The sequence below is a fragment of the Astyanax mexicanus genome, chromosome 6 (assembly GCF_023375975.1).
Source record: "Astyanax mexicanus isolate ESR-SI-001 chromosome 6, AstMex3_surface, whole genome shotgun sequence".
NCBI lineage: Eukaryota > Metazoa > Chordata > Actinopteri > Characiformes > Acestrorhamphidae > Astyanax > Astyanax mexicanus.
Window position 1 is genome coordinate 17,070,544 of NC_064413.1, and position 22,798 is coordinate 17,093,341.

At 37.1% G+C, this 22,798-nt stretch overlaps 2 protein-coding genes across 2 annotated transcripts; both read right to left on the reverse strand.

Moving 5' to 3' along the window:
- decr2 (2,4-dienoyl CoA reductase 2, peroxisomal) lies at nt 1–14,463 on the reverse strand. The gene is made up of 9 exons (XM_007232045.4): nt 14,259–14,463; nt 12,762–12,830; nt 12,463–12,514; nt 11,203–11,338; nt 9,902–10,026; nt 5,987–6,080; nt 5,774–5,878; nt 4,826–5,014; nt 1–458 (listed from the first exon to the last, which is right to left on the reverse strand). Exons 1-9 carry the CDS (start codon nt 14,336–14,338, stop codon nt 424–426), a joined length of 885 nt encoding a protein of 294 aa, XP_007232107.1. The 5' UTR covers nt 14,339–14,463; the 3' UTR covers nt 1–423.
- Nucleotides 14,464–15,547: 1,084 nt separating this feature from the next.
- Nucleotides 15,548–22,076, reverse strand: LOC103033641 (retinol dehydrogenase 13). Its single transcript, XM_007232043.4, has 7 exons — nt 21,887–22,076; nt 20,215–20,333; nt 19,084–19,239; nt 17,825–17,929; nt 16,596–16,808; nt 16,391–16,492; nt 15,548–16,294 (listed from the first exon to the last, which is right to left on the reverse strand). The coding sequence occupies exons 1-7, from the start codon at nt 21,949–21,951 to the stop codon at nt 15,996–15,998; spliced, it is 1,059 nt and encodes a 352-aa protein (XP_007232105.3). The 5' UTR covers nt 21,952–22,076; the 3' UTR covers nt 15,548–15,995.
- Between the last annotated feature and the right edge of the window lie 722 nt (nt 22,077–22,798).

The window sequence follows — 22,798 nt, forward strand, 5'->3', positions numbered from 1 at the left end:
TGAATTATAAAAAGATTTATTATGAAACTTATGTAAATTACAATACTCCATATTCAACTGAAATTATATTTACAATGCACATGAAATGTATGACAATCCTCTATACATTATAAGCCACAATATCTCCAGTTATTCCCATTATTATAAATCCTCCACATGTAGTGTTCCCAACGGCACAGATACACTAATCAAATCAAGAATTAAGAACAGGACAGACAGTACTCAAATGCCACTGGTATTTGTGGTAGTTTAAAATCAGGAAAATGTATGTATTATTACTATTAGCTTTTATGTTTTAGGAATTAGTTATAATCCAACCTGGAAAGTCTTCAGAATATAATGATTAAATGTCCCATCTGACTGTTTTTTTTTTTTTTTAATTGATTGTCCACATCTTTCATTTCCACCTTTTTTTAAAGCAGGTTATTTGCCCTTCTCCTTCTCTGCTGACCAGAAACCTGTAGACACACAAAAAAAAATAAAGAAATTACATAACAAACGGGTAAATCAGAAATCCCTTAATATAATTAGGTGAATGCTGTCTTTTTTGTAAGTCAGGACTAATAACATAATCAGGTTTGATGACCCTGTAGCTGAGAACTCTGTGATAGGGTCCCATCCTAAATGCTGAGGTAAGGCCCTTTCACACCAAGCCCTTTTGCCTTCTGTGCTCAGTACAAGGGACTAGAAACTCCATAGTGCTCATAAGCCCTATGCAGATGGGATTCGTTTCTGAGGGGGTCCTGGGGTAATTTTCTCTTTTATGGGGGGGTCCTCTGTGATTTTATTCCCATCTGGAATGACCACGTATGTGTTTCACCAGGAGTGGCCTAAAGTTATCCAAAAGCAGTGTGGAGAATATGCAAAGATGCATAAAAACTGTAACTAAAAAACAGGGAATTTCTGAAATATTGATATTATGAACTTATGAATATGAACTTGTTTTCTTTGCATTATATGAGATCTGAGTTTGCATCGTTTTTGTTATTTCAGCCATTTTTCATTTTCTGCAAATAAATGCTCTAAATCAGGGGTCTCAAACTCATTTTTGCCGAGGGCCACATTGGCATATTGGCTGTCCTCTGAGGGCCAGATGTAACTTATAAATATAAGAAAATGTAACCAGATGTAATACAAAATGAATGTAATTACTCCTTAATGTTAAATAACTCACAATATACTATTTATTCAATCAAATATTACAGTTGCATGGAAAAATGGTTGCTTGTTGTTCTATTAACATAAATCCTTTTAATTTATAAGTTATATTAACTTTGATCAAAACGTTTGATACTGAAATAAGGCTTAATAAATATAAAATCAAAAATTGTGAGCTGTGACAGATTTAGCATTTCCTCAGATTTAGCAGTTCCTCATCCAACCACTAGTCGGAGCTGCAGCTGCAGCACCACAAGCCCGCAGTCTTTGCTTAGTCAGAGCTGCAGCCCAGCCACGGGCTACAGGGCTCAGCTGAGCCAGTCTGGAGCGTTTTTAAAAATTTGTAAGTTCTTCTGTGTATGAAATAAAATAACCCCACTAACCGGATAACACAGCTCTCTACAGTTCATCTTTCAGCCCAAGCAGCTAACAGCAGCAGTTTAGAGCAGCGTCACGGAGGCACTGCTCGGATTACATTATAAACGCGCTGCTAACCTCAGGATGTTTATAACTACGGAGTTTAGTGGACACACCACGGCTGCAAGGTTAGACTGTTGAAGGCTACTGAAGACTACTAAAGCAGGCAACGCAGCGTAAGCAAAAAAAAAACAAAAACCACACACACACACCAAAATACAAGTTAAGATAAAATATGAAAACGAACATAATAAAGCATAAATAATTAAATTGAATTGCGGGCCAGATGTATGTTTATTTTGTTAACCCGTGAGGGGCCGTATGAAACCGCGTCGCGGGCCGCATGTGGCCCGCGGGCCGCTACTTTGAGACCCCTGCTCTAAATAAACAAATGCTCAAAATGAATAAATGCTCTAAATGACAATGTTTTTATTTGGAATTTGGGAGAAATGTTGTCCGTAGTTTATGGAATAAAACAACTATGTTCATGTACTCAAACATATACCTATAAATAGCAAAATCAGAGAAACTGATTAAAAAACTGAGGTGGTCATTTTTTTTCAGTCTCTCTCTCTCTGTATATATATTATGTCATTGTCATATTCCAATTGTTAAATGTATTTAAAAAAGCAACGATTTTGAAACATCAGTAATGTGTTGAAAAATCGATTTTATTATAACATTCGTTATATTCTCATCTCTTTAAAAATAATGCGTATTATACACACTTTATTATATTACTGTATTATGATCATATCAACTGTTGAAATGATTTCGGATGCAATAAATCGCCCAAAAAAAATCTGCATATAATGACAACTCATCTCCAGATAAAAGAATCAGTTCACTCGGTTCACTCACAGGAGTTCAAGATTTTATTCCCATCTGGAATGACCACGTATGTGTTTCTCTCAGATGTCCTCTGAGAAAATTACCGGCTGAATTACCTACTGTTTTTTGGTGAAATTTAAGTCCTGTCCAGGCGCACATCTCTGAGTTTTATCAGCTATTTCATAGCTATTTGTCCACTGCCACGCACCATAATTATACTTTGGGCGTGCGTTTTCACAGAGATCTGCGTAAACACAACAGTGAGTGGAAATGGAGGAGCTACTGAACTCGATGTTGTGACAGAGAAAGCCAAAAAACTCAGTGGACCTCCTGTTTTGTTCAATTTCAGTCCGGATGCAAGAGTTTTATCACTGAGTAGAAGTCTAAAATATTTTTCACAGATGTCCCCCTGAAAATCTAATCCTCTCTGGATAGGGTTATACATTTCCACTCATTATTATGCTCGTCATATGCACAAGTGCTTCTCAACGAGGCAAGCTACAGATCATTATATCCTTTTGACTTATTTTATACATATTCTTTTATTTAAATTTGTTGTTCTGCAATCATATTAACAGAGCTCTAATTGGTCAGCCTGATTTTAACACATCCACAAATTCAGAAAATCAAAAAGCCTTTAATAAAAATAAATAAATAAATTAAGTATTTGGCATTAGAGTCCACCAGTTTTGGGACCTGGTGTAAAATTTAAAATGTAAACATGCCACCTGCAAAGAAAGAGTAAATCACAGCTCAAATAAAAAACATGCTTTGTCTTTTTGCACTTGATTTCTATGAGTCTAAGTAAAGAACTTAATAAGAGAATAAAACGAATGAAAAGTTTAAGCAAGCAGAACAGAAAGAGATCCAGCACCACAACAAGCGTGCAACTAGCTATTTTTTTTATTGACCCTCACAGAATTAACTGTTGATTTTACACACTCACATGCACACACATACACACCTTATAATTTCATACTTGGGGCTAAGTATACTGGACTTACCTTGATGTTATAAATTACTAAAAGTTTCTTCTAATTGTACCAGTCAAAATTTTGTACACACCTCTTCTTATTCTATGTGTTTACTTGCTTATGTTTTTGTTAGATTTTCAATTTAATATTAAGAGCAACAGCAGAAATGACGTTTCATTATAATTGTAGTAAATAGCAGGTATACTCCACCTACAGAACCTATTAGTTCAAACTTGCAGAGTACACCTGATAATTGGTTCAGACTGAGGTCAGACTACGTTTTTAGTATAACTTGCTCCAAAGCTTTTTTTGGGACCGGACCAAGATAAATGTCTGCATATATTTACAGAAATTGTTTTGAGTGTTTCTAGTGTTTGTTACCTACATTAGCCTCATAGCTCTAGTACAAAATTAAAGTAGAAAAAAATTGGACATCAAAACATGTTTTTATAAGAATAGGGGAAAACTGTCCAAGTCTAATTTTCACCAAACCACCATTCCTTTAACATCAGCCACAAACTCCACTATCTATCTTTTTGTTGACCACAGCTAGTGCTGGGCAGTATGGCCAAAAATGCATATCACAGTATTTTTCAAGATTCTGACAGTTTCATGGTATATCACAGTACTTTTATTATTATTTTATGAATGACTGGGCTTTAATAGGTTTGTGAGTTACTGTACTGATAGGAATACATATAATATTAAACACTAGGGCTTTTAATTAAGGCTTTGTGTAATTTTGTGGGAAAAAGTAAACCCAATACTAATCAATTTATGAAGAAATCAGACTTTATTAACAGGAAAAATAGCTAAAGAACGTAAACAATAGACCTTAAAAATAGATTCGCTACCATATTTAATAATTTATTAAATAGTTCCATAAACACTATAAACAAACATAAAATACTTAATGTTGAAGTATTCAAATAAATATTTATAAAAGGTTATTTTGCATAAGTTAGATACAAGTTTAATATAAATTTACTATATGTTATTCCTGAAGCCATTAGAGGCATTATAGAATTTAAATCAGCTACAATTCACTTCTTTCTCCAGTTAACAAATACATTCAAGCTACAGTATTAATATATTTAAAAGGGCTGTAGTTACTGCTGTATTTTACTGGGATAAAAACACTCCAACAGTAGAAACAGCAGCAGGAGGTCTTCTGATTTCTCTGCAGGATGGAGCTAGGCCAGCGTTTGACTCTCTTCTTTTACTGTGCTGTTCTGCACGACGCTCCGCAGCGCCCTCTACAGGTATGGCGGTATGAGAGAAACGCGTACCGGTTCAAGTTCACCCCCCGGGATATACCGAATGGTATACCGCCCAGCACTAACCACTCAAATATACACACACACACACACACATTCTCACACACACACCTGTGTGCAGTGCTGTCTCTGTCTCTCAGAGTTTAGCAGAGTGAGAGGAGATTATACCCAGCATACGCTCCACATCATTGGTCGAGGTGAGCCACGCCCCTCCATCCGCCACCACCGTGGCACCAGTGACGTATGATGCAGCGCGGCTGGCCAGGAAGAGCACCGCATGAGCCATTTCTGTCTTGTTGCCCGCCCTCTGCAGCGGAATGCTCCGGAAAGCTCCTGCATTCTCTGCAAAGGATCCGCCTTAGAATGAGAGAAAGAATAAGACACAGAATGAATGATGATGTACCAATCAAACAATAGGATGAGTATAATCATAAACCTTTTCAAATAAAATATTTTTCCATATTTTAGAACTATAGTTAATAATTAAGTAAGAGATTATGCAGTGAAAAAAGAATCTATTTTAGGTTTCGTTTTAAAGCAGCCCCCAATGTGGGTTGTATCTGCTATTTGTAATATAAATGGCGAGTTGCCTAGACTCCTGTTGAATTAGGTCAGTGACTGTAACAGGATGAATATTCAGTATATATATGCAACTTTTCTTAAATTAACAAACAAAACAATGTCATACAACAACAATTTTGTGACTAATCATAATTAATACCATGAATATTTTTTTATGCAGGTAGTTCTGTTTTTTTGGGAGAGAAATAGTAATAGTGGTTTAGGCCTGACAGACTACATTTAGACTAGACTTTTAACTGTATTATAATAGAGTAATTTTGGTGCTCTCCAAATTTGACTATTGTAATATGCTGAGTTACTATGTTTAAATGAGAGCTTTTATGGAGGGAAAATGTTAGTGTACTCGTGGAGTAACAATGTAACATTATATTTTTGTTAAATCAGTGATCTGGATCTATTCTACCCGATTCCCATCCTTCGCAAACTATGTTTAAGGGGGTGACTATTTCTGGTGTCCAAATACCTTTGACTGTACTACAGTACATTGAAGCACATATGCATGTGCATACCACACACTCACGCATGCACTCTTACCAAGTCGGCGGTAGCCCTCAGTTCCAGAGATGGGTCCTGGTGCCACTGTGTTTACTCTCACTCCACTGGGACCCCACTCTACTGCCAAATGCTTTGTCATGGCATCTACACACAAAAACACATGTTTATTAAATCAGAAATGACCAATTATGGCATTCTAATCATATGTGCACAGCATTACAGCACAACTGCAAAACTTAAAGATACTCTTACCGTTAGCAGCTTTTGCTGACCCAGCATGCACCTGGAGTGCCTGACCCCTGTAGCCCAGAGTGGCTGAGATGTTCACAATGGAACCTCCATGATCCTGAAACAAATTAATATATGGACACACACATACACACACAAAACACATACACACACAATTTTGTCATGTTTAAAAAATTAAGATAAACAAGAAAAAACTTTTGCTTCTTTCATTAAAACTATGACTCAGATTCTGATACTTGATACCATATACCAGAGCTGAATTGATCAGTGTGTTTGAAGGCAATTGTCAATACCAATCAAAGTCGTGATCAGATGCCAGATTAACCCTTCCAGGCAAACATGGTAATGCGTAATCACGCCGGGTTTCTGTAATGTTCAGCACAGTCTCTTAAAGGCCCTGTCCCACTGCGATTGCGTCTAAATATCCACTAAAGTACGTGCAAATTTATCAGAAAACACTGCGTCCACTGAGTGAACGTGCTGCGTCCAAATTACGTCCATATTCCGTCTAAATTGAAGTTGGACGCCGACTTCCAAATTTGTACGTCGACTTCCACTATATGTGGTTGTTTTTTCTAGTGAATCATCATTTCTTCTTGAGCTACAAGAGAGAGCACATCTATTCTCTTCTACACAACCATGGACCACAGATTCCTTGCAGTGATGGTGCAGCAGCAGAACATACTCCTCCATGTGCTGGACCAGACCGGGAGGAGGAGGAGGCGGCAGCAGGAGAGGACTGTATGGGTCAGGCCTTGGATTGTACGCCGGTTGGAGTTTGGACTGTATGAACGGCTGATGGTAAAGCGATGGACGCCAGAAAAATATTTTTATGGACGTCGACGTCCACCTGTACGTGCCGTCCAAATATCCACTAAAATACGTCCGTACTGCGTCTAAATATCCACTAAATTACGTCCATATTAGTCGCCGTCTATTCCGAAAATTTTGGGAGGTACCAAAACCACTTTTGCGTCATAAGTGGACGGCAACGTCTAAACTACGTCCACTTGGATGGTGCCGTCCAAATATCCACTAAACTACGTCCAGATTGCGTCTAAATATCCACTAAATATCCACTAAACTGCGTCCACTGAAATTTGGACGTACTTTAGTGGATATTTAGACGCAATCACAGTGGGACAGGGCCTTAAGATTTAGTTAATCAACCACTATTAAAACCAATGGAACTCTGGGATTCCCTTGCAAACCTGCACTGTGGAGCTTAAATTGTAGAGTCAACTGAAAAGGGCCGCTTATTCAGTGCTAAAAACTGCATTATTTTAATTATATACACTACCGTTCAAAAGTTTGGGGTCACATTGAAACGTCCTTATTTTTGAAGGAAAAGCACTGTACTTTTCAATGAAGATAACTTTAAACTAGTCCTAACTTTAAACAAACACACTCTGTACATTGCTAATGTGGTAAATGACTATTCTAGCTGCAAATGTCTGGTTTTGGTGCAATATCTACATAGGTGTATAGAGGCCCATTTCCAGCAACTATCACTCCAGTGTTCTAATGGTACAATGTGTTTGCTCATTGGCTCAGAAGGCTAATTGATGATTAGAAAACCCTTGTGCAATCATGTTCACACACCTGAAAACAGTCTAGCTCATTACAGAAGCTACAAAACTGACCTTCCTTTGAGCAGATTGAGTTTCTGGAGCATCACATTTGTGGGGTAAATTAAACGCTCAAAATGGCCAGAAAAAGAGAACTTTCATCTGAAACTCGACAGTCTATTCTTGTTCTTAGAAATGAAGGCTATTCCATGCGAGAAATTGCTAAGAAATTGAAGATTTCCTACAACGGTGTGTACTACTCCCTTCAGAGGACAGCACAAACAGGCTCTAACCCAGGCATGTCAAACATACGGCCCGCGGGCCGGACCAGGCCCGTTGGATGATTTAATCCGGCCCGGCATAAATTTCTGAGTATGTCAAAAAAAGAAGCGAGTTTCTAGCTCATTTCTATCAAAAGTTGTGATTTTTTTAAAATGAATACAAATTAAATGCTCTCTCCGGTCGCTAGAGGGCAGTAAATGTCCCGCATGCAGCACAGACACGGCAATCTTGCTTCACCACAGCAGCAAGTAGACTGCAGGAATGCAGTGAGAGAGAGAGAGAGAGAGAGAGAGAGAGAGAGAAAGTGTGATGACACGAAATTTGTTTGCACTCATGAATACAGATCATTAAAAATAAGATTCATCTGGTTTCATATTAAAGACAGTTAATATTGTGCAGTATGTTCTCAGCTTCAGTAGGCCCAGCCTAGTAGTTTGATCTGATGTAGTCTAATCTTATTGCCCATGCACTGCTATAACTTTTATTTTGTATTTCTTTTTTTTATTTATTTCAAAGCAGTATGACAATTAAGGTGAAAATGTTTTTTTCATAGCTCCCACTTGAGTTTGTTGATGTGGTGAGTTGGTTCAGGTGTAAAACTGCATTCACTCAACTGTTAAAATAAACCAGTTGTTAACACATTCACCGCCAAACATGAAAATCATTTTTTTCCATTGTTTTATGAATAAATGTGTTGTGCTTAGAAAAGATCCCTTTTCATCCATGATTATAATATGTAGGGTAGGCTAAAAATGTAGGCTGAATAATAAAGCATAGTACTGAAAAACAAAGCTAAATATTTGGAGTTGACATTCTTTTACTGATCCGGCCCACCTGAGAACAGAAAGTCTGGATCCGGCCACAGAGCCAAACTGAGTTTGACATGCCTGCTCTAACCAGAGTAGAAAAAGAAGTGGGAGGCCGCGTTGCACAACTAAGCAAGAAGATAAGTACATTAGAGTCTAGTTTGAGAAACAGACACCTCACAGGTCCCCAACTGGCATCTTCATTAAATAGTACCCGCAAAACACCAGTGTCAACATCTACAGTGAAGAGGCGGCTGCGGGATTTTGGGCTTCAGGGCAGAGTGGCAAAGAAAAAGCCATATCTGAGACTGGCTAATAAAAGAAAAAGATTAAGATGGGCAAAAGAACACAGACATTGGACAGAGGAAGACTGGAAAAAGTGTTGTGGACGGATGAATCCAAGTTTGAGGTGTTTGGATCACAAAGAAGAACGTTTGTGAGACGCAGAACAAATGAAAAGATGCTGGAAGAATGCCTGACGCCATCTGTTAAGCATGGTGGAGGTAATGTGATGGTCTGGGGTTGCTTTGGTGCTGGTAAGGTGGGAGATTTCTACAGGGTAAAAGGGATTCTGAATAAGGAAGGCTATCACTGCATTTTGCAACGCCATGCCATACCCAGTGGACAGCGCCTGATCGGAGCCAATTTCGTCCTACAACAGGACAATGACCCTAAACACACCTCCAAATTGTGCAAGAACTATTTACAGCAGAAGCAGGCAGCTGGTATTCTATTGGTAATGGAGTGGCCAGCGCAGTCACCAGATCTGAACCCCATTGAGCTGTTGTGGGAGCAGCTTGACCGTATGGTACGCCAGAAGTGCCCATCCAACCAATCCAACTTGTGGGAGCTGCTTCTAGAAGCGTGGGGTGCAATCTCTCCAGCTTACCTCAACAAATTAACAGCTAGAATGCCAAAGGTGTGCAATGCTGTAATTGCTGCAAATGGAGGATTCTTTGATGAAAGCAAAGTTTGATGTAAAAACTATGTTATTTCAAATACAAATCATTATTTCTAACCTTGTCAATGTCTTGTCTCTATTTTCTATTCATTTCACAATGTATGGTGGTGAAAAAGTGTGACTTTTCATGGAAAACACAAAATTGTTTGAGTGACCCCAAACTTTTGAATGGTAGTGTAATTTCTTCAGCTTACTGACTGTTGTTGCTGTACTTTTGGTCATATTTAGATTTTTGCACCTAACTCGTCCTTTAAGTTATTTCTTGTAAACAAAAAAAAAAAATCTTCTTTTATGTCCTTACCTTGAACCATTTCTCATAGAGAACTTTGCTGGTGTTGAAGGTTCCCATGGTGTCGATCTCCAGAACAGTCTTAAAGCCGTTAAAAGAGAGAGAGGTAGCAGGACACAGGAAGTTCCCCGCTGCATCTGTGCAAGAAAAGAACAAAAATAGATACAACACAAAGAGCAACACAAAGGGAAGAGAGATCAGGGCAAGAATCAATCAATAATCTACACTACCCCTTTAAAGATCTGACACACTGCTGTTTCTCTTACATATCTACTGCACCATCTACTTATATACTGTTTGCACAAGCTACTATACTGCTATATACTGCTTTTGTTTTGAGAATTACAGTCTCCACAGTTTAGGAAAGGCTTTCCACTAGATTTTGAAGGTTGTTAGGACCTAATTACATTTAGCAACAAGAGCTTTAGAGATCCTCATCCGAAAAATATTTCACACTTCTACTCAGTGATAAAACTCTTGCATCCGGACTGCAATTGAAAAAACAGGAGGACCAGTAAGTTTTTAAGCTTTCTGTCATGTTACATCACATTCAGTAGCTCCTCCATTTCCACTCGCTGTTGTATTTACATGGATCAATGAGATGGAGCAATGAGATGTAAGAGAGGATGGGAGGGAACTTCCTGCTTTTAAAATGCATTGCTCTGCTTAAGACTATCTCTAAAAAGCTTTCTTCATTTAAAAACACCTTAAATAACTCACAAAATAATACACTCCTAGTCAAAGTCTTAAGACCAGTTAAAAATTTGGTCATAAGAAGGTTCTAAGTGGAGCTTAGAAGAAATGGGAGCAAGAGACATTTTTTTTAGCAGCTAATTTATGGACAACTGCATTTACACTCAAACATGCTTTTTTCAGCTGATCAAAAGTTTACGACTACAGCCTTTAAAAGCCAAAATCTGTCCATTTGATTTGGGGAGATTTTCCCTCTAATGGAACAATGGAGCTTCGGCTGTTTATTTGGGTGAGTAAAGTGCTTGTTTATTTACAGTAAGCTTAGATTTCCAATATTTTTAACAGCGTGATTATCATCAGCGCTAACCACGGTTACTAGCCATGATTAGCAGCACTTAGTGCTAGTAAATGCCACCCGGCAGCGCTACACTGAGGAAACCTGAGTGATCCGGTAAGCCAGGATCTAAAAAATCTTCAACACTTGGAGCAACATTCCCACTAGCCTCCTGAAACACACAGCTCTGTTCCAATGAGTACATAAAGCAGCAGTTCTGCTGGCTGTGTCCTATGGTATGTTTGCTTGGACAACCCCTACAGGTTACCCCCGACCCTAAACATACTGTTGATAAGAATGTCCACACGTCCAAACTCTTTCAGCATCTCATCCACAGCGACAGTGATGGTTTCAGGCTGACGGACGTCCATCTGCAGAGGCAAGCAGTGTCTGCCCGTTGCGCTGGTCAGCTTTTTTGCTGCCTATAAAAAGTACACACCGAAATCAGCCTGAGATATAAACACAAGCAAAAAAACATACATAGATGATCCAAATCATTATATGGTCCTCCACAAGCCACCAAAAGAGTTCACTTAATAAAATTTCTATAAAAGCACAGTGATAAAACTAAGAGGTTAGCAGTATGTTTGCAGCAACTACTTAATGTCCTGCAAATTAAAAGGTAGGGTGGATCTGGAGGAGTATTGGTTGGTTAAAGAGTCAAAGAGACAGATGTGTTTACACTGCTCGAAGCTGAAATGCATTACAGCAACCTACAGTATCCAGATATAAACAGGGTCTTGGTTGCTCTCAGTGAGCCTTGAGTGATGAAAATCTGTTGCTGGTTGGCAGTGTGACCCTCCTTTATCTACTAGAGACAGATTATACCTGTCCTGTATTCTTTATTTTACTCAGAGATATACGAAGTGCATTATTATGACATTCTGGATCATTGACTTCTGTTACTAATCTGATAAAATTGTTGTATTTTTTAATATCTCAGTTAGGGGTGTGCCATATCATATTGTACGCAATAATAAAATTTCATTTTCATTTTGTTGAAGTAGTGTATTTTTAAAAAAAGAAAAAAAATCTGTGTTTTCTCATTTCGCCATATCGACATATTTTGTCATATGTTGCTATCGGGAAAATACCATGAAATATTGTGTTATTATTTTAGGGCCATTTCACCAACCCCTACTTTAAAGAGACTGAAATGTCTAAAAAATACACTTGAGTTAAACGTTTAACAGAATCTCCACATAACAGTTTTGTATTACTTTGAGAGTCTTAGAGGAACATTCACATTATAGACATATTCTTTAAATGACAAAAAGTGTCTTAACACATAAAAAAATTGGCTGAAGGTAAGAACGCATCATGAATACATCATGCACTAAACGTTTTGCACATTTAATTTGGGTGTGCAAGTCAATTTATGAACTCATAATGCAAGTATGTTACAGTTTATGTTTCATAGTTTACACTATTAAAAGGGTAGCTATAACATATGTAGGGTTGGATTTCTGGCTGCACTATCACTTTAACACACCTAATGAGGCAACATTGGTTTTAATTTACATGTACATGTTTGCAGTGTAGATACCTCAGCGAGCTTCTCTAGGTTTCTGCTAGCAATGACTGTGTCACAGCCATGTCTGTAAGAGACAAGGGAGATCAGATTTAATGCAAGCATTTACTTTCCCATTATTTACTACTTTAATTTGCTACAGCAAAAAGGGTTAAGGTGGATCTTATATTAATGCCAGTGTAACTCATGCAATATAATGGCAATATAAAAAACAGTATAATAACAACACAAATAACATGGCATGCAGGATACAGTGAAAGCTGATTGGATCATTATCATGCTACTCATATACAGAGGGGAACAGCAACACCTACCTCATCAGAATCTCAGCAATACGGAAACCAATGCCAGAGCCTCCACCTGTTACAAAGGCCACTTTATCCCTGCAAGAAACAATATAAAGCATAAGCTGGTTTCCTAGAACCAGATTACCATCAATCTTATATTAAAAGGCTTTTAATTGTAACATAAATGAACATACAGTACCAGTCAAAAGTTTGGACATACCTTCTCATACAATGCTTTTCCTAATTTCTTTATTTAATGTAATTTCTACATTGAACATTAATATTAAAGATATCAAAACAATTAAGGGACATATATAGCATTATGTGTAAAACAAATCACGATCTATAGTATAAAACAGCTTTAATATAGTCTTGATCTTGAATATTACATTTATAATGGACAAAAATAATGAATAGAAAAAACCACTTTGAATGAGTAGAGGTGTAACCAAACATTAGATAATGTCAAAGTACACTGTATTTAAACAGCTTGACATAATTCTGACAAATCAAAACAATTTGTTAAGATGTCCTAATGCAGAAACATGTAGGTATATGATTTATAAGCAATAAACCAATTATTGTTATTAACATTAAAATGTATAATTTGAAGTTCATATTAAACATTACATAAATAATCGTAGATATCAGAACTTATCAGAATGTATTTTGCTATCCTTACGTTATAACTAGAGCTTTGCAAATTATGTGACAAAATTGACAGAGCTTGGTGACACATTAGCAGTTTATTTAGCAATATAACAAGGCAATGCTTGCTGTTAAATTCAGAATGTAGATTACCTTTTATTTATGCTAAAGTTTATGCTCAAAACTACTCTAAGATATTATAATACAGTGAAATAAAGGATCTAGTCCTCCAGCTGTAAACCACACGAAACCATAATTACGGTCCCCTTTCCAAAAATGCAGTTAAGGAAAAAATGTAATAATGATTTTATCCATGATATTGTTGCAATTAAAATAATTTAGTTATTTTTAAAAGGACTGGCACCAATAATACAAACTTATTGTTTCTAACACTGCTCTTTTTTATTCATATTAAATACTCCTTATCAAAAGCCTTAGTCTTAAGGATTGTGATTAATCGTGATTAATCACATAATTCTAGTGTGATTCATTAGATTTTTTTCTATTGATTGACACCACTGTTTTAAACACTTGATCAAACAATAACATCAAACTAAGCTTATATAATCCATCTGAATAAAAAGTACTAATATTAAAAACACAATAAAAACTCTACTATGAACTTAAATAATCTGCGCATGCGCCTTGGGGTTAATAGGAAGCCTGTGGAAGTTCAGTTTCATGCACAGTTAAGCAGTTAGAGCTCGTTTGGAAAACACCTAGTCAAGCTAAATCCACACTAAAGTAAAGACAAAAGGTTTTACAGAGTGAAGCGTTACACTGTGGACCACTGTACACATTCAGCTACATACCTTTACCGGTGAAAACGTGTTAAATCAGTAAATAATAAAGTACAGGAGCAGTTCTCTCTCTTACTTCAGCAGGTCTGGGCTGTAGATGTGTGAGTAGCTGCTCAGACACTCGTCGCTCTGAACGTCCTCCGGAGCTTCTGCCATTCTCCTACACCAGGAAAACAATCCCAAACACGGGCTTTAATAAATCACTCCAGCAGACTGTATTAACTGCAATTTCTGTAGTTAACACAAACTAATCGAGTCAGAGGCAGCGGGGCTGCTGGGACTCGGTGAGACTTTGTCCTCTGTGTTGCGTAAAACCACAAGAAGGAGTTTCTGAGGAGTAAAAACGTACCTTTACCGAGTCCCCCGAACCCGTAAAAGCGGTGATACACGCGAACCTTCCACACGAAACTGCAGAGACTTAAAAATCGAGTTATTACGAAAAATAAATCCACATCCAGAGAAACACTGTACTGGAAGGGCTTCAAAATGACGTCACGTGTTCTTTGTGCATCATGGGAGTTGTAGTACTAACATACATAACATACAGCATACTCGGGCCCACAGCCACACTCTTCAACACACTAAAATAGAAGTTCAGTGTGTTATTAAATAAATCTCTTCTCCCCAGGGTCTGGAGGCTTATTTTGACATGTGTGATTCCTCTAAAAGCACCAATATTTCATGATTTGTGAATCCACATCTCAAAATAATGACTTACTTTCACAAAATAATGAGATACGAGTTAATAGTAATAAAAAAAAAAGGTGCTGGATTATTTTATTTTCTTAGGTAGCGGGAACGGGCTTTCATAAATAATCGCCAGACTTATAGAACAAATATTTTCTTTTTTGGTTATTTAATGTTTTTTTGGTTTCATAGAAGTTGCAATGTATAGATAAATAGCACATCGTTTAATCTCTTTAGTCTCAACAAACAAACAAAAACATTTGTTGATAGCACACCAAATAAAATAAGCATTTACATTACATTCACTGCGTTTAACTGACATTTTTTCCAAAGTTTCCAAAGTTATTCCTATTACAAAGTTGGACCAATGTAGTGTTCGGAGTCTTGCCCAAGGACTGTTATTGGTGTAGCGCTGCCTTGTTACCCACACCAGGAATTGAACCCCAGTCTTCCACATGATGTGGAAGTGGTCCCATGATGTGATGAGGGTTTAGAAGATTTTACCACAGGTGGTCAGACTAATGAAGAGATGATTTGATTTAGGCAAAAAGGCTAATTATTTTAGGAAGGTGACAATGAGATTCCTTAGCTATTATATATACTCAGGTATGAAAGATAGATATAGAGAGAGACAGAGACAGGAAGTGGGAGAGAGAGAAAAAACACTCAAACATTGGCCAAAATTAATATATCATTTATTTAAATGATTTCAGTATATTCTTGTAATACAATACATCCATGCTCACACAGAATCAAACTGTACTCATGTTTTTGTCGAGACATTCCTAATAAATGTTGGCCAGTCTAAAGACTGAGCCAATGGTAAAAACTAGTTTAATTGTCTTTTCCATAGGGAGCAAAAAAGAGTTTTCATGATGATGCTCCATTAACGGACCCTCACCTGTGATAAGACACACATCTTGAGTCTGCCTTCAGTGGTGTAAAAAACTGAAAAATACAGTTTGTATTACTTGTAAATTACACACACAACCTTCAGATAAGCACTTAAACACAGCATTAGACCAACAAACAAAAATCCCAGTTGGGTATCAGTAGAGTCCATCCATTCGTACTACAACTGAACCAATGCAGCACCATCCAGTCTCCCTGGTTCCTCTTGTCAGGTTCATGATGTTGTCATAGTTGTCATGTTGTCAGCTGCTGCAGGCAGATTGTGTTTTACTGTCCTTGCTGCCTCTGAAGAGGCTGGCACAGAAACAGTGGTTTCTAGGCCGACCATTGATGCACTGATATCCCAGAGTCTGACTGACACTTCTTGGTCCAGAGCCTGAGGTGCAGGCTCTTTCTCAGTCATCACATCATAGTAGCACCCAGTAACTCCCTCCAGCTCCTCTGCTACAGTCAGATAGACGCTGGGTTGTGCACCAAGTTCAGCTGACTTTATCAATAGGTAGAAAAACGGACCTGAGGACAGAGAGACACAAAGAAATGGGGTAAACAAGATCTATTAAATATTTACTTACAAACCACTTTATTTTAACGTAACCACTTTTCGCTCACTGAGTACAGTGCTGGACAACTGAGACTGGTGCATTCCAGTGTGTCGACCAAGGTCTGTGGCCACAACTCCAGGGTGCAGAGCATTTACAGTAACTCCTGTACCTAAAAGACACACAGCACATAGAGAATGTAGTACTTTTCCTTATGTGAAATGAACAAAACGCCATAAAACACAAATAGTCACAAAAAACATAATCCAACACACCCTCAAGTCTGCGGGCGAGCTCTCTTGTGAAGAGGATGATGGCAAGCTTGCTCTGACAGTACGCTTTCTTGGTGTCAAACTTCTTCCTGTCCCAGTTCAGGTCCGTAAAATCAATCTCCCCGAGAATGTGCACTACAGATGACAGGTTAATCACCCTGCTGGGGGCGGAGTCCTTCAATTTATCCAGCAAGAGATTGGTCAGGAGGAAATGCCCTAGGACAGGACAGAAAAAAACAATGAGTGACCAATCACTTAGCAAATTTAAATTTACTAGAACATAATCCTCACTGACATACAGTACCAGTCACACTTCTTATTTAATGTTTTTCTTTATTTAATTTATTTTCTAAATTGTAGATTAATATTAAATACATGAAAACAATTAAGGGACACATATGGAATTACACAGTAAATTTGACCTCCCCAATCCCCTGATCTAAACCTGATCAACTGAGATGGTGATTTGGGATGAGCTGGAGCTTCACTACGTGAAGGAATAGCAGCAACTATTTTTCAGCACCAGAAACTCCTTCAAGACGCTGAGAAAACGATTCCACTATTCCTTATGACTCTACCACATAAAGACACTGAGATTAAAATACAAGTGTTCTGTCATCAAAGCTAAATGTGGTACTTAGACGAATCTAAAGTATAAAACTTATTCTGGTACAACACTTTTTGTGTACAAAATAATTCCAAAAGATCCCCAAAATCCCCAAAAGATAACTTTACAGGATAAGAAAAAGGGCTTTTTAACATGATCAGAAGTCAGAAAATATGTCTTTTGGTCCATTTATCATTCAATTATGACAAATTTGACAATGTTAGGGTGAACAAATGAAAAAAGAATGAGTTTTTTTTAAATAAAAATAATGAGGTTTTGTGAAATTTTAAATAATGCAATATTAACTGGCATCAGTCAGCTGTATGCCATTCAATCTATCCAATCATGTCCCACAAATACACATCATGTTAAGATATATATCAAATTTTATTTTAGCAGCTTTATTAAATCACTATCTAGACAGTAAAAGGAGAACTTCTCATGAAATATTAATTAACTGCTGTGAGAACCATGAATGAAATGTATATCCATGATAACACTTTTCTAAAAAAGCTTAATGCTATATAATAGCAGTTTATTTAAAGCTTAGCAGGTTCACACTTCATGATTTTAGGTTAGATTTCTGGATAAATGTGTTTCAGGTTATGTCTCACTTTGTTCTTACCGAGGTAGTTGACTCCGAACTGCGTGTCAAACCCATCTTCAGTCTTTCCTGCAGGACACCTCATCACAGCAGCATTATTGATCAGGACATCCACTCTTTTCTCCTCTGTGAGATAAAGAGCCAGTTTAGACCTGGTGTTTAAGAATTAGGAACATGTGCAGATGGAGATTATCTATCTGTATTGTTTATGAATGTGTGGATACACAGTCTTTACACTCTACATATGGGAACTAATATAAGTGAAATTAGCTATTTTCAAGGTAATCAATAAGATTTTTTATCTTACTAAACACTATAAGTGTAAGATTGTTTTAATTACTTTAGAAATAATTATCTTATTCAGTCTTACTTAGAATTTTCACCTTTGTTTGAATAAGCACAAGTCAAGTTAATCTGATTCTTGTGTACAAATGTACGCCACAAAATAAGTGATTTTTGCTTGATTTAAGTCTTACTTCACTCATTTTGAGACTTTGCGATTCCCCATTGGCAGATGTTTTTGCTTAATTTAAGCATTTACGTCTCAATTTACAATGTTTTTTTTTTTGCAGAGCGGCTGTAATAAACATCCCATTCCAAATCATGTTTTTGTGATGCACCATTAACAATTCCACACACACACACACATTACACAATGTATTGGAAAGACATTTACATCTATTTATTCACAAGTTTTAATTACCTATGCCATGTAGCAGCATTCATGCAAATACAGGTCAGTAGCATTAGCCAATGTCCACATAAATCATTAAAACCAGAAAATATGATTTTTAACATGCCTTGATTGTTTGTGTCAGATAGTCTGGTTTGAGTATTTCTAAAACTTCTCATCCCCTGAGAATTACAGCACAATAATTCTCAGTGACAGTAAATATGTTTTAACTGGTTTTAAGTTTAGTATTTTTCGCTGGCCTTCCCTGTCAATGCATCTGAATCCAATGAAACACTTTTGGAATCTGACAGAACAGGAGATTCACAGCCCAACATTTCACCTAAAAACTGAAGGAAATGTGTGAAGCAATCATATCAGCATGGATCAGAATATCAGAAAAGTGTTTTTAACACCTTGTGGAATCCATGCCCAAAAAATTAAGCTGTTTTGAGATCGAAAGGAGGCCCTTCACACCACTTACACTAATGTTTATTGTGCTACCCATGATAACTATTTTTATTTGGAAAATAATATAATAGCAAGACATATACATTAATTATAGTGTCCAGTCTAACAAGTCTAACACACGTGTCAGTATGTGTCCTACCTCGGTTGATCTTTTCAGCAAAGCTGCGTATCGACTTCACCGAAGCCAAGTCAATGTGTTTTGCATAAACATGAGGGTTCAGCGTGGACCCTCTGATTTCACGTGCAGTAGCTTCACATTTTTCCATGTCCCGACAGCCCATAATAATCCTGCCACCTACCCAAAAAACAAGAGAAGACAGTTTTTGTTAATGTAAGTAACTGAATAACCAAAGAACAAATTATGTCAATATTTGGTGGAAAAACCCTTGTTTTTAAATTACAGTTTTCATGTATCTTGGCATGTTCTCCTCCACCAGTCTTACACACTGCTTTTGAATGACCTTATGCCACTCCTGGTGCAAATATTCATGCAGTTCAGCTTGGTTTTAATGGTTTGTGATCATCCATCTTGATTATATTCCAGTGGTTTTCAATTTGGTAAATTAAAATAAACTCATAATTTTTAAGTGGTCTCTTATTTTATTCCAGAGCTGTATACATGTGCCCTACATGTGACAATGCAAGTGGCCTCAAACACACCCACAAGATACACATTTGGAGTGAACACATGGTAACAGTGGGTAACAGCCAATGAGAAAAAAATGCAAATTCTAACATAAAACAGCTTTTCACATTAATTACATTGTCTTTTATTCAATTTATGCATGAAATTTTATTTTAAAGAAACTGAGACAACTGTCACAGTGGAGGTTGTAGTAGTAATAGAATCTTAATGCCAAGACAGATCATTGGCTAATTTTCCTGGCAGGAGAGGTTATGTTATGTACAGGCTTTGGGGGTAAAGGAGTGTTCAGATATTTGCTTTTAGTCCAGTGAACAATAAGAATTTTAACAGCGTTTCAGGGTTGGTTTGAGTGAAAATTTATTTTATAGTTGATGATATAAGTAGTTTGCATCTGTCCTGGTGGTACATTTTGCAGTCCAGTAATAAATGCTTGACTGAAAGCTGAGTTTGGCATATATATATGCTAGATACCTGTAAATACCTGTAAATTAAACAAAGCTGGTTTCTAAGAACACCACTATAAAGAAGGTATGAACTACAATAAATAATTTTTCTTTACTGCTTTAACGTATAAAGAACCTTAACAAAACTCAGTGGCTTTCCCATTCATATCCAGATCTGTACCTCGCTTGGCAAGCTCCCGGGCGGTCTCCTTCCCAATACCCGCATTGGCTCCAGTTATGACCACCGTCTTCCCAGTGATCTTTGCTTTACTCGGACATGGACCTCCAGTGACACGATTCCTGAAGTGAGCAAGGTGTTGTGTTATGAGCTTATTGTAAAAGTATCTGACACACATGCTGACATATAGACCTACGTGAATATATAACAGCGTGCTTTACATTTGAGCTTACATCTTTTAAATAACAAAAAAGAAAAGAGGTGTAAAGTAAATGTCTGGTCAATGGTAATGGTCATTTAACACCAGGACAGCTCATTGGCTATTTTCCTGGTAGGAGAGGTTTTGTTTGACACGGTCATATTAGATGTTCATATATGTGCTTTTAGTCCAGTAAGTGATAAGCCATGATAACTTCATTAGCAGTCCAGCTTTGCTTTGAGTGAAGATGTCTTTTATCATATAGATACTATACAGAGTCTGTCATGGTAATACATTTTGCAATGAGTTAATATAAATGCTGAACTGAGAGGAGAGTTTGATCCATATTAAATAACACTTAATAAATGTACCAGAAATTAATCAGTCCATTCTGGTTTGGGAGATTTTTATTTGGCTTCTAATTCCGTGTAGTTCTTGGCTCACCTTTCTGCTCTCCTCATTACAAGTTTGATATTTTTATTTTATTTTCCAGGCTTTTAATGGACCCATTAAACCATACTTACCAGGAAACGTGTGTTTTGCTTTTAGAGCATTTAATTTGTTTTCATTTAAGCAGAATAACAATAACAAACCAAAGGTCTGATTCTGATTGTGTTTTCTGAAAAACAAATGGAAACATAACTTGCTGGATGCGAACAGACAAATCATCACGGTTATTGGACTGTAATAGGAGTTAAATATCAATGTCTCTCAGCAGAAAAGGCAAAACCAACATAAGTCATTCAATGGGTTACCAACCATCCACTGATCCAAATATGTTGGTTTTGTTTTATGTTTAAAGACTTTACATAAGGGCTATGTGATATTGTAAAACATAATAATCTTAATAATCGTCAAATATGTGATTGAGTACCATTTTTAGTTATTTACTTTAGTTGTTTGTTTGTGAACACACATCACTATTTACAGTGACATACAATCCTTTACATTTAATTTAAAAAAAAAGAAAAGTAAGCAGCCCCCTTTAACCTTTAAACGCAGCTTTTATATTAAACACAGTGCAACATCCTGGTGTATCAGTTAAGGAAAGGTGTAAAATATGAAAATTACTGCCATAGAAGAGTTCTTTACAGGTTTCAGAAGCAAATGTCTATCCACTTAGACATTCCACATCTCACAGCTTCTATTTGTAAAGATGTACAATCTCAATTATCCCATTATAACAATAATATGATTAATCTAACTAGAAAAGTTCATTTCCTAAAGGAAACAAATTATTGGTTGCGCATCTGAAATGGGTCCCATCGTTTGCTACGGTGTGGGGTGTCCAAACGTTTGACCAACAGCTGCTTTATCCAATAGCTCCTCCATACACACAGTACTGGAGCGCTGGCAGCGAACCTCATACGCCACGCTTTTTCCCAAATAGCTCCAACAAAACTTTTGCTGGCTGCAGTGCCCAAGAACACACAGTGAAACAGTAAAGCTAAGCTAACTTAGCAATACTTCACTTACTTCAGTAAAACAGCGCATCCGCACACAGTGCCGAACACAGATACGGGCAAGATTAACCTCCTCATAGCGGCCGAGGGGAAGTTTAATTACTGTATTAAAACTTCCACACTGAACATAACCACGTTCAGCTCAGCTCAGCACGCTGCAGTCTGCCCACACCAAACCCAAACACTACACATACAAGGTGAAACGTGACGTGCTCGCCCCGGCGCCACGAACTGTGTCCCAATACGTACACTCGTGTACTTACTAGACACACTAGTAAGTGCGCAGACTTCATAAAGGGTGGAATTAGAACACATATGAATCCTTGCAGCTACTGTATTATATGTGGTTCATTCTGCACAACGCTAGAGGGTGCCCGCGAGTGAGACCTCAATGAACAGAGTGAATAAAGCTAAACAGCTAAAAACTCAAATTAAAAATAGTAATTAATTAGCAACTTGTCTGCGATATTACATTAATACTAAAAAAATACTTAAGTATTTCACTAAAATGCAAAGAAAACGTACCTGTATATTTACTTTTCTTCTAAATACATGTTAGTCATTTTATTAGACTTATTAATGCATGGGAATAAGAGCCTAATAAGTAGGAATGAGACAAGTTGTGGCCACAACTTATTCTGGCTTGGGAGCTAGATAATTAAGTTGTAGTCAGAGAACAATAAAGCTTGCTTTTCTGTAAATAAATGCCTATGAAGAATACTAAATATTACATCAAAGCTCCTTTAATCCAGGGATAATCTTTCTTAAGAAAAAAGAGAGTAAATTGGTTTCTTTTTATTTTGATCTTGGAATGAATTATGGTGATATTTTGAAGTCTCTTGCAATGAGATATGAAATAATTCTAATAATAAAAGCTGATGGGCTCAGACGCAGACAGTATTGCAGACCCGTTTAACTTCCTTAG

Bases quoted from the DNA above. Each gene is read 5' to 3' on its own strand.
- decr2 (XM_007232045.4), bottom strand. From the start codon at position 14,338: ATGGCAGAAGCTCCGGAGGACGTTCAGAGCGACGAGTGTCTGAGCAGC. The intron at 11,339-12,462 runs GTATCTACACTG...TACTTTTTATAG, and splicing joins ACCTAGAGAAGCTCGCTGAG to GCAGCAAAAAAGCTGACCAG. The intron at 10,027-11,202 runs GTATGTTTAGGG...TTTCTTGCACAG, and splicing joins TGTGGACATTCTTATCAACA to ATGCAGCGGGGAACTTCCTG.
- LOC103033641 (XM_007232043.4), bottom strand. From the start codon at position 21,951: ATGAGGAGGTTAATCTTGCCCGTATCTGTGTTCGGCACTGTGTGCGGA. The intron at 19,240-20,214 runs GTACAGATCTGG...TTTTTTGGGTAG, and splicing joins CCGGGAGCTTGCCAAGCGAG to GTGGCAGGATTATTATGGGC. The intron at 16,809-17,824 runs GTAAGAACAAAG...GTCCTGTCCTAG, and splicing joins GTTCGGAGTCAACTACCTCG to GGCATTTCCTCCTGACCAAT.